Source organism: Scatophagus argus, chromosome 18, assembly GCF_020382885.2.
Source record: "Scatophagus argus isolate fScaArg1 chromosome 18, fScaArg1.pri, whole genome shotgun sequence".
Classification (NCBI taxonomy): Eukaryota; Metazoa; Chordata; class Actinopteri; family Scatophagidae; genus Scatophagus; species Scatophagus argus.
In genome coordinates, this window is record NC_058510.1 from 18,217,484 (window position 1) to 18,231,052 (window position 13,569).

Sequence of the window (13,569 nt, forward strand, 5' to 3'; positions counted from 1 at the left end):
AATATTTTTATTACAAGCTAGATTTTTTTGACTTTTAGTCTGGACGTTCACAGGTTTTAACACAGAGATGTAACAATCATTGTGCTATAGGAGTGTCATTTCCCTGTGATTCCTAAGTACATTTATAGGCATTTATTTGCTGAATTATGTGATGAGTGTGAGCCACATTAATTTAAAAAAATATGTGTATCATGTTTGTTCAGATGTCCAAATTAGTTATGACTGAGAGTGAATGTTCATGCAAATTGTTTTGTTAATTGCAACCCGGACCCAGCCGGAAAATAATTGCTCCGATTAACTGACTGCAGTTCTTTGTTCAAAATTGAATTCACGGTGAGAAAATCCTGAGGGCGTCAGAAAATGACTGAGAAATACTGATTATGAAATCACTGGAAGGCTTTCAGACTAAAACCAGACGCATTTTAGCTGTGATTTACAGACGCTCGTCGCACAAGCGCCGGCTGCATACGTACAAGGTAAACTAAGAGAAGATTAATGAAAACGACAAGCACAAAATGGCGTGGACCAACATCATTCCCACACATGAATACCTAAACACAGTACGCCACGTTTGAACTTTTTCAAAAAGGCATTAGCTCAATAATATAAACACATCGAATACAAACAGTTACTTTCTCACCTCAAATATAGACTGTAAAATCAACAGCGGAGTGAGAGTGACATCATCCATTAGTTTGTGGACTACCGCTTTGAAGCGCCAAGTCCGGCATCGTGTTTTTCAAAGCCTGGTGAGGAGACACGTTTCTGTGCTTCTACCCTGATTGGACCCGATAGAGAAACCAAGGACATGCCTTGGTAGCAACTTGTCACCCAGAAGATAGCAACAGCCTAAAGCATACTTCGCTTTATGCTCTATTGTACTCGTACTGTATAAATGAGACCATAAATACAAAATAAGATCCTTTATTAGTCCCATAACTGGGAAATTACAGAAGGAATCCTTCCAGAGATGGGAGAGTTCAAAGACCCAAAATGAACATCACGCTGTACTGAAGAAAACTTCAAACTATCGACTGAGATCATAAACTCATTATGAAAGCGCTCACTGTGGTAATACATCAAGTGAGAACCCTACTGTGGCATTAGTTATTTTAATGTGAATTGGTACTCTTCAACTGGTACCCTTTGAAAGTCCAATGGGGAACAATGGGGAAAGTGTCAGAATAGAGATTATCCATACAACTTTAAACTGTGAAGGTTACATTTTTAACGCAGGTAAGGCGACAACCTTTGTGAATGGACAAAAATTGTATTGTGTGCTTCATAATTCAGTTTTTGAATAACCTGCTGAGAGTTTCACTGAAAAAATGGTCTACACGTCCTCAGATGTGATTAACAATGTAGAATCTTTGTTTTGGCACTGGTTTCATTAACCTGAGGATAAATATTATTTTGCTTCTCGAACAAATGGGAGAAGCTGTTGCCTAGTAACAGCTAAAACTAAAAGTCTACCAGAAGAAGCTTTTATAAACCACTGAGACTCGCTACATCTTTCTTACTTGGATATCCTCTTTTTTTTTTTCCTTCAGCTGCTTTTCTGTCTAAATCTAATGTCATCTTACAATCTGCGAGAGATTGCGTCTTGCCCTGCTTTCTTTGAAATGTTTTTTGTTCCCCAAAAAGGTTGAAATTTATTTTAAAAGTTTTCCCAAACATTATTTGAATTGAATACTTTGCTTTTTCAGAATCGGGAGTCACAACAGCTATACAGTTCTAACTATCGGTCCTTATTGAGCTCTAAAATGTATTTCAGTTAGCTGGATTCTTAAAGGTAGGATTTCTATTTTGATGGAATTCTAACTCCTATCTAAAGAAATATTCAAGTTACTACACGGAGTCTTCTTCAGGTTACAGTCTCATCAGGCTTTTGCTTAGCTTGCCATGAATTTTAAGGTATAAAAGCGTAAATGATTAATTGTAAACCTTTCAATCTGACCGCTTTGGTTCATTACTGCCATGGCCTTGAGCGACAGTGAAGTTAGAAAAGAAGTGCACTTTATAAGAAACGACGGACTTGAATCAGCCCTGATAAAAAAGACGGGATTGCTGGAGTGAAGGGCAGAAATGGTTCTTTTCACGTCAACTGAAAAAGAGACCATATCGACCTATTTAAATAACTTTCACATTCCTGCAATGCGCAGACAGCAAGCAGTGAATCTGCAGAGGCACAGGCAATCCAAGGCAAGTGAAACACTGACTGAAAATCAAGTTGCACAACTCTGCTCCCCATGTGCTGTGTTTATTCCCACAATGTTTTCAGCGACATTAGCACCCTGATGAAAGCAGTGAAGCTGGAAACATGTGGGGGGGGGATTGAACCTTGCATATGGTAGGAGTGCTGTTTTCATAAAACACTGACCACATTCATCAACCTTCTGTTTATATCAACCTGGTACCAATACTAAACAGTGATGCATGTTTTATCTTCCAGGATCCTTCCAGGTTTTAATATGCAATCTGGATATCCTACCTGGACAAAGAAAACCTCATTACTGTGGGTACCGATGCATGCAGAATGCTTTGTGACGTCTGGTTCAACCTTAAAGGAGCAGTTGACCCAAAAAATGAGATTTTAGTCACAACCTACTCATCCCAATGCTGAAGGTAAGTCAGATTTAGTTTCTTAGTCCAAAGAGCATTTTTGGAGCTTCATCACCAAACAGCACTGCAGCATTCTGCTGAAAATATGAAGCAGATGGGGACTTGTTTGAGAACAACCAATAAAGAAATAATCAATCGGCAATTAACTGGATCACGCCAGATGAGCTGTGTGTTATTTTTATTTATTTAATTGTTTTGACATGTTTTTTAAACTGTTGCATGCAGCATCTCTACTATCTTCCCTCTATTAGAGCACAGCACATACAATCCTATTTTATGTACATGTATTATCTGTTTTATATATATATGAGGTATAAAAAAACAAAATATTTGTGATGTCGTAACTGTGCGCTGTCACCAGTAGTCGGCTCAGTACAGCAGCTGATGTTTGAATTCAGCTGCTGTACTATTACTCTAACTATTCCCTTCAACAAAAATGTTGCCGTTTGTTTTCCATTTTATTTTTATTCAGGTGAAAATTTTTAAGATTTTCTTCTTTCTTGTTGTTTTATTTCCTTCATGCCTTCATTTCTCTGTTACTTCCCTCCATCCCATCCTTAAATGATCCCACCACATAGTATCAGTCTATCAGCATGAACAGTGCTTTTGGCCATGAACTGATTCTGGTCTAAGATTAGATTAGATTGCTAGCAGCAGTATTTAAAAACCAGCCTGAAGACATGTCAGCTCCAGATACAATGCAGCTGTACTTGTACACTGTTCTTAACCCACTTACTGGGTGACACACATAAACCTCTCTCTATTGTAATAACTGAACACTGTCCTCAAGACTTGAGGGTGTAATATGTGTTTTTATGTCATTCACAATTGAAATTAATGAGATCACTTCTCTAAGGATACAATAAAGTTGGTCTTATGACTGAATAGCTGCCTGAGACACAAGTTTGGTTCCATCTTAGCAGCCCTGTAATGAACTGATCGCTTCATCATCAGAAAATAAGAACACTATAATAAACCAGGAAACATCTTTAATGAGTTTAATGAGAATCGTCTCATTTAACATCTTATAAAATGTTTTGTTTTTCCTTCTCAAAGTGCAAGAGGTTAAAAGACACCTCTTTTAGTATGTAAATACACAATACAGACAAAAGTATTGGGGCACTTCAAAGGGACTTTAATGACATTGCCTTCTAAATATACAGACAGCTTTGCAGCTGTAGCAGCTTTTGGAGTGTTTTTGTGGGAATTTTTGCACGTTCATGCAGTAGTGAGGTCAGGCACTGATGTTGGACCAAAAGGCCTGGCTCGCAGTCTCTGTTCAGGTTCATTCCAAACGTGTTGTTCGATGGGGTTGAGGTCAGGCGCAGTGCTAACCACTACACTGCTGTGCCACCGGACCAAAAACGATCAGACCACGGCAAACCCTTGATATTTATACTCCCGGACTATTACTCAGAAAGAAAAATGGATGAAACATTGGATGTGATTGATTAGACTAATTAAATATGTCACTGATGCTTTGTTGCATTATGGATATTTTGTCATGTGGCAAATATGTTTATTTTAAATGTGAATGCTGCATTTATCAATACTCTCTCTCACTCTATATATATATATATATATATATACATATATATATATAAATCATGACCATAAAATAAGTAGAGAGTAGCACTAGAGAGTAGAGGAGTGACAGATGTGTCTTCAGCTTCAGTTTACTGCTGTCTTTAAACATGAATATTTGTATCCAGAAGTAGCAAAGTAGATAATTAGCAGAGCTAAACATGGCTGTGTTTGGGAGAGTGTGTGCGTAGCTCTTTGTGTGTATGTGTAAAAAGCAACGGGAAGATTAAAGAGCTCCCGTAGTCAGACAAGAACTGGAATACCAACTTCCTCTGTGATTATACAACATATTTTGAATTCATATTTATGCAAATGATGGACAGATCAGATCCCGCAGTGGAGCTTATAAAAAACCAAAAAACAAACATGAGGCTGAGTGCCTTGGCCCTCACTCCACAAACGCTTTAATGTTAACGACCGCCATGCTTCTGATTCTCACCATGACGTTGAGCTCCTCTTGTATTTTTAGACTGCACCAAATTAAATCTTAAAGCAACAGTTCAGTCCAAGATCAAAAATATGTGTGCAACCTCTTACATGTAGTGCTGTTTATCCATCTAGATTGTGTTTAGACATCAGCTACAGAAATGTCTGCCTTCTCTTGAGTATAATGGAACTAGATGTCACTTCTCTTGTGCTGCACAAAGCACCAAAAAATACAACTGAAAAAAACTCAACAGCAATGTCTCTTTCCACAAATTATGAGCAGGCTTTTCAAGGTAATCCGCAGACCTTGTTGTGAGCAGTTTGATGTAGGAACTACTTTGTTTTTCCACCACATTGCTGTGCTGGTCAAAAAGCTTCTGCATCCGCTCACGGACAAACAGCTCGTCCTTGTGACGGGGTGAGATGTTAACATCGGCTGAGCTGTAACGTTAGCCAGCGTCGCTAACTTAGTTAGCTAGCTTCTTATCCATGGGTAGATGCACACACACTGCATCAACTGTGTGTGTGTGTGTGTGTGTGTGTGTGTGCATACGTTACCTGCAGTGGTGTCGGCTGCAGGTCCACTGGAGCAATAAGGACGACCAGCTCATGGTCGATGCTCAAGTAGCCAAAGACGTCGCACTGTGGCACTGAGATGTGAAGCCGCAGGATCTGCAGGACGTCGTGGACCGTCACCGGCTGGTTCTTGTTCAACTGCACACAGGGGTCAAAGGTCAAACACAGTTCAAAGTCAACTCAGATATGCAACCTTTACAGGCTGGATTCATTATTGTGCTGAACTATTGCTATTGACATACTTCCTCAGGTATTAGAAATTGCTAAAAATGCTGTTCTAAAGAGAAATTTTATTTCATAGAAATATTATGACATATTATGACATTTTTTGATTTTGCCTTTTTTTCAAGTTACATAACTATAAATTGGTATTAATGAAAATACTGACATTTAATGTCTGGGATTAAAATGAGTAAGGAGACTATTCTAGCATCAAGGAGAAAGCCACGTTTTGAGAAAACAATAACTGCATAACTCTTTACTATTACCACTTTATTTTCAACATAATCAGAGTTATGTCTTAACATTATGACTTCAGTCCTTTGCCTCAGAAAAATGTCTCTGTGTCTTTTTGAGTGTTTTCTTATTGATGATGATATTCTAAGTGCATAAGCAACAGAATCCTGAGAAAATGGAATGGAATATTAACTATAACATGTACAGCACCTGTTGGGCAGGAAAAAATTTGGGTGTGGTGGAGTGATTAATGCCCCCCCCCCATTAGCCAGCTGATGTGCCCTTGAGCAAGGCACTTAATTTGCTCACCGGGCGCTTGATGCTGCCCACTGCTCCTGTGTGTGTTTCACTGCATGTAATTTGCTGGGTGTTGCATGTGTGTGTTCAACTAAGGATGGGTCAAATGCAGAAGACAAATTCAGTGTGTGTATGTAAAAATATATATACTGTCAATAAAGCTGATTCTGATTCTTCTTCTTCTTCTTCTTCTTGTTAAACAAGTACTCCACTGATTTAGCCTCACTAACATTGTCTTGATGGACAGTTAAGATATTTTTTAGTCCACACATTCGACCCAGAATATGGTCTAGCGATGTGGAGACAGTGGCTTTGACGAAAAGACACGAGGAAGAGCTGGAGGTAGCAGAGCTGAAGATGTTGAGTTTTTCTTTGGGCGCGACCAGGCTGGATAGGATCAGCTGATGTGAGATGTTTCAGAGATAAAGTTAGAGAGGCCAGGTTGAGATGGTTTGGACATTTTCAGTGGAGGGATAGTGAATATGTTGGTCGAAGGATGCTGATGTTAGAGCTGCCAGGCAGGAGGTCTAGAGGAAGACCAAAGAGGTTTATGGATGTAGTGAAGGAGGACATGAAGGTAGTTGGTGTGAGGGAAGAGGATACACAGGATAGAGTGAGACGGAAGCAGATGATTCGCTGTGGCGACCCCTGAAAGGAACATCCGAAAGGAAAAGAATACAACGAGAATGTTGGCAGTTCAGTTAGTTCGGCCCATGCAGCCTTGAGCCTCTAGCCTGCAGCAGAAATGAGGAGCAGGCTCCATAGGTCTGGTAACCTCACTCCACTCCAACTAATCCTTTTTATTTTCTAACAAGTGGTCTTGACTCAAGTGACATCACTCGAGGACCTTTATCAGACTTCACACAGCTTCCTCTGGAGACTTATTTTTCACATAGTACACATAATATATCTCCAACACCTGGAGAAACACTTTAATGCGTCTTCTCTCTTAATAGCAAATGGCTCCAGACCTTAAGTTCTATTTCATGAGTCAAGATCAATAAATGAAGAAATGAAAGGTAACCTAATGGACAGGTGCTATAAAAGCAACCTGTTGTTGAATAAACAGGGTAGAGGGGCTCTTTGCAGGCCAAGCCGTAGCTTTAGTACAGTAACACAAGGTCCACTCATATTCTCATGTATGTAAGCAGCTGTGGATCTAATCAGCTCGGCTTGTGTTTGGTATTAAAAGGCTTAATGCTGAGTCTTACTATGATGTGCTTGTTCTGGGGATTGCAGCCAAGTTGACTAACAGCCAAAGAGGCTTTGTTGTACAATTAAGCTTATCAGAATGAGAAGCCAGTGGGACTTATTAGCTGCTAACATGTCAGCGTTTAGGCGTCAGTGGGCTCCAGGCTTTACTGCTGTTCAACAGGCTGGGCACACATCCAGGAGAGCTCAGGGGAGGCATGTGAGAGGATGCTGTGGCCAAACCACCTCTGATTAGTGTGTTATGAATGGTAAGTCAGTCAGTTTTCTTTTGGAGTATACACAAAACAGGCACAACAATTAACCCACTGACAGGTGGGGTGAATAGCACTCAATTAACAATTCTAAATCAACTACTAAGGCTTTTATCTGCTGTGGCGAAAACCAAGTTCGGATACACAACTGTATCATTATATTTTGGACTTTTCTAAGCAGAGAATGCTATTTGTTCCCATACTTTTCCAGATTCAGATTTCTTGACTTCCTGTCACGTCCACGTCACTGGCTGCTTGCATTTACCCAGTATAGCCAAAGTATGTGCAAGCAGAACAAAATGATCAACTAAAAGTAGCTCAAAACTCACAAACTCCAAAAAAATGCACCTTTTTGATACTGTATGTACCTAAACTGCTAAGCCTTTAAATATAGTCTTGACTGTAAAGTTAGCATTTTGGCAGCATTGCTTAATACTTAGTTTGCACATGCTCTGATCACCTGAAGAAGTACGAGCTGTAACCATTTACGTTATATATCAGAGGTGCTCATCGAGATGCTTATTTTGTAGTCCAGGTCTGGTTCTTACGTTGTAATGACCCTTCTATAAGCCGCTGCATGTCATCAGGTCAGCTCAGAACAATGCCTAGCTATTTTCAAGGAATTCAAAGCATGTACTGTATCATCTTTTATTATTACCCCTTTATCTATTAGCATACAGTATCAGCATTATTAGTATATGATCACTTTAACCAGGCTATGCAACACAACATGAAATTATACCCAGACAGTGTTGGGGACTCTTTAGATTTATAGCTCCCCTAAGTGGTCAACACCTGTAATTACAGCTAATATTATCAGCAGCATAAAGAACGCAAAGCTCTAAACGTTGCCTTTTTTTATTGACGACCTTTATGGTTCTCAAACTGTTCTTTGGGATCTGCACACCATTCAAAAGTGGACGGTGAATAAATGCCAACTTTGTCATGTGAATGATACACATGAAGCATTCATACCTTAGAGAAAGAGTTCATCTGCTCTTTGTTCCAGAGGATCTGCAGCATGCTGGCACATATTGGACAACAGGCTCCTGGGAAGGGGTCAGAGGCTGCAGATTAGTTCAACATGAACTCCAGAAATGCTGTGTACTCGTAAGAAAAGATCCATCAAGTGAGTAGTACTCAGTGCCCATTGTATATCAACAGCGCGCTCACCAGGCGGGGTGACAGGTCGGCAGCCTGGCGAGGACAGAGGCGGACAGGGGATCACACTGCACGCGGAGTCAGGGGCCACGTCAGACACGGCCCCCACAGCATGGCAGAGGCCCTCGTAGTCCACAGCCACACGGTCAGAGAAGGCGTCACACACCGTGTTGTAGGTCTCACCATTATGGCCACAAACTTGCTGAGGCTTCCTACAGGCATCCTGAGAAGACCCACACGTGGATATCATTAGTGTGGAGAGAACCCTCATAGTGTGATCTCGGAACAGACACAGTATTATTTTTTTATATGTGCGTTTATTGACTGAAAAATTGGTTTATTCATTCTGAAAAAAATTAGGATTAGATTCTATAAAGTTGGAACTGTGTCCATAGCAACTGCATCCACAGCAAGGTAAACTCTGTAACCTTTTCAAGATTAGTGTAGTGTTATAATTCACATTACACTGAACGTTTCCTTTCACGATGAAGTGACAGAAGATGAATGGGACTTCTTCTGTGTATACTGACACTGACATGTCCGTCCTCATTCATCTTAAGACACTCTGTTGCCACTGAGTCCACGTTAAATTCACCGAACGGCTTCCATAACAATTTCTGAATTATTTCTCAATAACAGACCATAGAGTGCTATAAATGAAAAATCAGAAAACAGTATTTAATTAAGTTGAGTATCTTCATCTGGCAAATGGCTAACAGGACTAAGAGGAATTTGTCGTACACTGTGTATAAACACAGAACTGCATCTGCACTGTAGTTGTAAGGACACTTGTTGTAAGGACCATCACTTCTCTGTACATTCCGGCTCACAGCAAGAATAAAGGTGCTGATTTTTCGTTAGAACATTACAGTGTCTGTCTGTCACATTCGGTGCTGTCCTTCATATGTGTTTTTTTTTTCTCCTCACACAGATGCATGACACAAAACAAATGAAACAAACAAACAAAAAACAAAAACAACAACAACAGCTAAGCACCTGCGAACAGCAAGGTCTGCACTTAGCACAGCTTTTTGTGTTTGTCAAGACAGCAGCCACTGAGCCTTGTCGCCTCCTGCTCTACTGAGTAACATACCTGGCAGTGGCCCATATAGGCCAGGGCTTTCCCAGCCTGCTGCAGGTGGCACAAACTGGGGTGGGACAGGCCATCAGTGTCACAGGCTGGCTCCACACTGTTCTTATCACAGGCTGCCGGCCGGCCAACACACTCGTACTGCGGGCAGTCTGACGAGTCACTCAGACACACACGATACTTCGGGATGCACCTGGAAATACACGCAACATTCCTTTATCTATATACTGCTCTCCTTTCTTATGTGAGGAGAGCAAGTGAGAGGACAAGTGATAGCACATAAATACTTCATGTGCAGGTTCATATTGTACAGTGCACATTCACTCAGTGATAGAGGTAAACAGCACACATTTAGGAGCATATCTTGGCTGCAATACAAGAAAACTTCTTTTATGCAAACACACAAAGAGACCCTGCTCTATCACCATGGCAACCACCAAGTCTCCACACAAATGTTAATGTTAATAAAAAAAAAAACATGTTAAAAAAGTGGTAACAAATTAAACATGTTTAGAGGGGATACACGCAACATGTCTCACAGTTTCATTTTGATAGACAACTAGGAATGTGAAGGATGTGCACATTCACAGCAAAACTGAACCAATCACTGAATGAAAACTGAGTTTGGGAAATTGAGCAGCAGAGTGGTGACCATGATGCCATGGAAATGTACATTACACTGAATTTGCAGTGAATAAATATGGGGGGAAATACTGAGTTTGCATCAACAGCAAATCAGAAAGCAGAGAGGCGTGACATTAATCATTAGGGTTGTGCAAGTACGCGGATGAAACGAGTATCCGCTACAGATAATGTACTTTCATGTGAGTAAAATACATCAATGTTCATACTGGTGATGAAGGAAAGTCCCCATTGGACGACAGAAGTTTATTCATTGAAGTTTATGAAAAACGTCGTAAACAGTTCTCTTACTGTCATGAGCAAAAAAGCTGATCTGAAGCTCAGTTCTGAGGCTGTTCTGTAAATAGTAGTTTTCCAAAAAACTATAGGAGCTTCTGATCTGAAATGAACTCCTTCTGGTTACTCATATGCAGTACTGGTTCAAGCACTACCCTTTCCGAGTACGGATATGGATACAAATCATTCTGTTCAGATAATAATGTACTTGCTCATCCTTACTAATTGCATCTTAAACGGAGACAAGACAAACTTAGAAAAAGGGAAGAACGCTTCAAATTTTTAAATATAAGCATTTTTAAACATTTTTTTGTACCTTGACTTTGTGCTTATTTGTATGTGATAAATAAAGTGTTTAACACATGTTAATCCACCAAAACAGCAGAGGTTAGAATACAAGCCCACAAGTTTTAGTAAGGCTAACTACAACAGGAATCAACAGGAAGTTTAGCTCGCTTTTGGTGTTTGAATATGCTAAGCCATGTTAATCTGCCTGCTGGTTCACTTGATTTGTATTCCTGACAGGGTGAACAAGCCTCCAGAACAGCATTTAGACCACGGGTGAGGGTGGATTTAGGGGGTGATGATGATCTGTGAATGAAATGACATGGCAAACCCCATACTGGCAAGGGATTTTCACTCCAGCTTACCACAATCACAGCCAACTGAAACAACAACCTGACTTGTCAGTCAGATGGGGAGGAAAGAGCTTTGCCACAGCATTGATGAGCTGGTGCTCACTGTTAACAGCAGCTACATTGATTGTACAGTTAAACCTACCTCTGGTTTCTCTGGCAGGGTTTGTTGGCGCAGGGGTTACTGAGGCGGCACAAGCCAAAGACAAACTGGTGGTCCTTGAATCCCAAACAGCGAGCCACACATGCACTGGGGTAAGTCCGTCCATTAGACGCACACACTGGAACAAAGCGGTCCGGACAACTACAGGGAAGACCTGGAGGATGGCAAGGGGGTGGCGAGGAGGAAGATGACAACAAGTATGAGGAAGAAGTGTTCATGCAATCAAAACATGGAAGACAATGACTGAGGTACGCCGTGAGCACAAGTCATTGGTTCTTTCGGTTGTGATTACATGTACACACCAAAGTAAGAGCTTTACTTATCATTACTATTATTATTAATGTAGGTAATTAAAGAAGGATTTCTGGGCAACACTCAGTGTCGTTCATGTAGGATAGCCCAGATCAAGGCCTCTGTCCCCAGTTTCAGATTTGTTTGCTGATTCAAATCAACTACTGTTGTGCCAACGAGTTCTGACAAGAGAGAAACTGTCAACCAACCAGAGCTCTGGAGGTTGGGTTAAGAGTAAAAATGGTGTGTTTATTTTACCAGCAAACACCATGACAAAAAATGTTTGTCAATGACCTTTTTCACAGTGGAAACAAGATCAAACTAAATAAAAAGTAACCATTGGAAACACGATATAAAAGACAGAATACTTAAAAAATTGCTGTTTTATTGCATAAAGCCTCACTCCACATCCTGACGTGTGTCTGCAGAATCACACACTACGGCTCCTGATCACTTAAAGCACTTTGTTCTGTATCTCTTGCTCACAAGTTGATTGAGCCGCTTGATCTTGCATTTTGTAACATTTTCTGTCAGTAATGTCACGGGGGGAGGGGTACATCCAGTGACATTTAGTGAAGAAGCACCAACAAATCAGCTGAAATCAGCTAACACAAACATCATGTCAGTCTGAATGCTTTAAGTGAAACAAAATTGCAGTTCAGGTGAAATATCAGGCCAGGCAAATCACTTAACATGCCCTGTTCAACAGTGTTCAGCTCCTCAGAGGGCTCAGACCAAACACGTCATAGTTCACCATGTTTTTGAATGCATGTTATCTGCTACACATTCAGCTAACTGTTTCTCTTTTCTTAATCTGGCTTCCCCACTCTAACCTTGAATGTCCCAAACTGCATACAACAGAAAAGGTTCCAGTGAATGAACGTTGATCAAGCTGGAATGTGGAAAGACACAGGGTTGTTTTGCAGTATGTGAGTATGAAATCCGATTGAAAGGCACCTCGTCCCATCAGGAATCTATTAAGCGACCTTTCAGTTTTTAGACTCAAAACCTGTTCGACCAAAGATACGTGAACACAAGGCATGCGACAAAACAAACACACTCAGATACACGCATACGGACCGGTGAAGTGTCTGCGGTCCTCATCGGAACTGTCGAAGCTGAGACATTCCCTTGTGGAGCAGATGGTGTCACCAGCGAAGCAGGAACAGGCGTGACATTCCACCCTGAAAGACGTCCCGTGGCCTGGCAGATTCAAACAACACATCAACAATATATGACTGCATGTTTAGGATGTAATGTTTAGGGAAGTGCACGATTAGTTCGCTAGTTGATTAAACGTTTGCTAACCGAACTGGCATACCAAAATACTCCACGTTTAAACATCAACAGAATTAGGTACAGTAATGTAGTCCCAGTAATGATGGAAATGGTGATATGGGGAACACAGTGGTCTTTAAATGAGAACCCACTGTTTTAGTGACCTAAGGATTTAGCTATGGAAAACTATTACTGGTGGATAGTTTCCATGGCTTCTGCCTAAAAGTTGGTGATTCAAGTCATCAGTCAAAAAGACCAAGAGTCGACTTATATTTTAGAATCACTGGATTTTCCTCCTCTAACTTCATCACTATAAACACAACACAAGTATGGCAGGCTTCAAAACTTTACAAACCAAGTCTTCTTTCAAGACGACCTCATCACGAAACTGTGATGAAGGTAGGAAAGGGCGATGAACGCAGAGGGGAATTCGAGGCAGGACACGGCCCATTCATGTCTGTTAGCAGCCTTGACTCGCTGCTGTTGCCTGCCAATGAAGTCGGGTAAAATACCGCTGCTACCTCCTCATCCCCAAGTGACTTCATCTGCGTGGCGTTCATGTTCTGTCCACACCAGTTCCGTCTCGTGAAACCAAAGTAAGCAGCCAAA

The 13,569-nt window shown here is 40.8% G+C and overlaps 1 protein-coding gene across 2 annotated transcripts in view; it reads right to left on the minus strand.

The window, feature by feature from the left end:
* Positions 1-13,569, minus strand: part of reck (reversion-inducing-cysteine-rich protein with kazal motifs) — a 64,161-nt gene that overhangs the window by 11,670 nt on the left and 38,922 nt on the right. For both annotated transcript variants that reach the window (XM_046370891.1, XM_046370890.1), the window contains exons 15-20: positions 12,763-12,885; positions 11,374-11,545; positions 9,679-9,868; positions 8,598-8,808; positions 8,400-8,473; positions 5,191-5,346 (exon numbers count right to left, since the gene is read on the minus strand). In XM_046370891.1, coding sequence (XP_046226847.1) covers positions 5,191-5,346; positions 8,400-8,473; positions 8,598-8,808; positions 9,679-9,868; positions 11,374-11,545; positions 12,763-12,885 — 926 coding nt within the window. The remainder of the gene's footprint in view (positions 1-5,190; positions 5,347-8,399; positions 8,474-8,597; positions 8,809-9,678; positions 9,869-11,373; positions 11,546-12,762; positions 12,886-13,569) is intronic.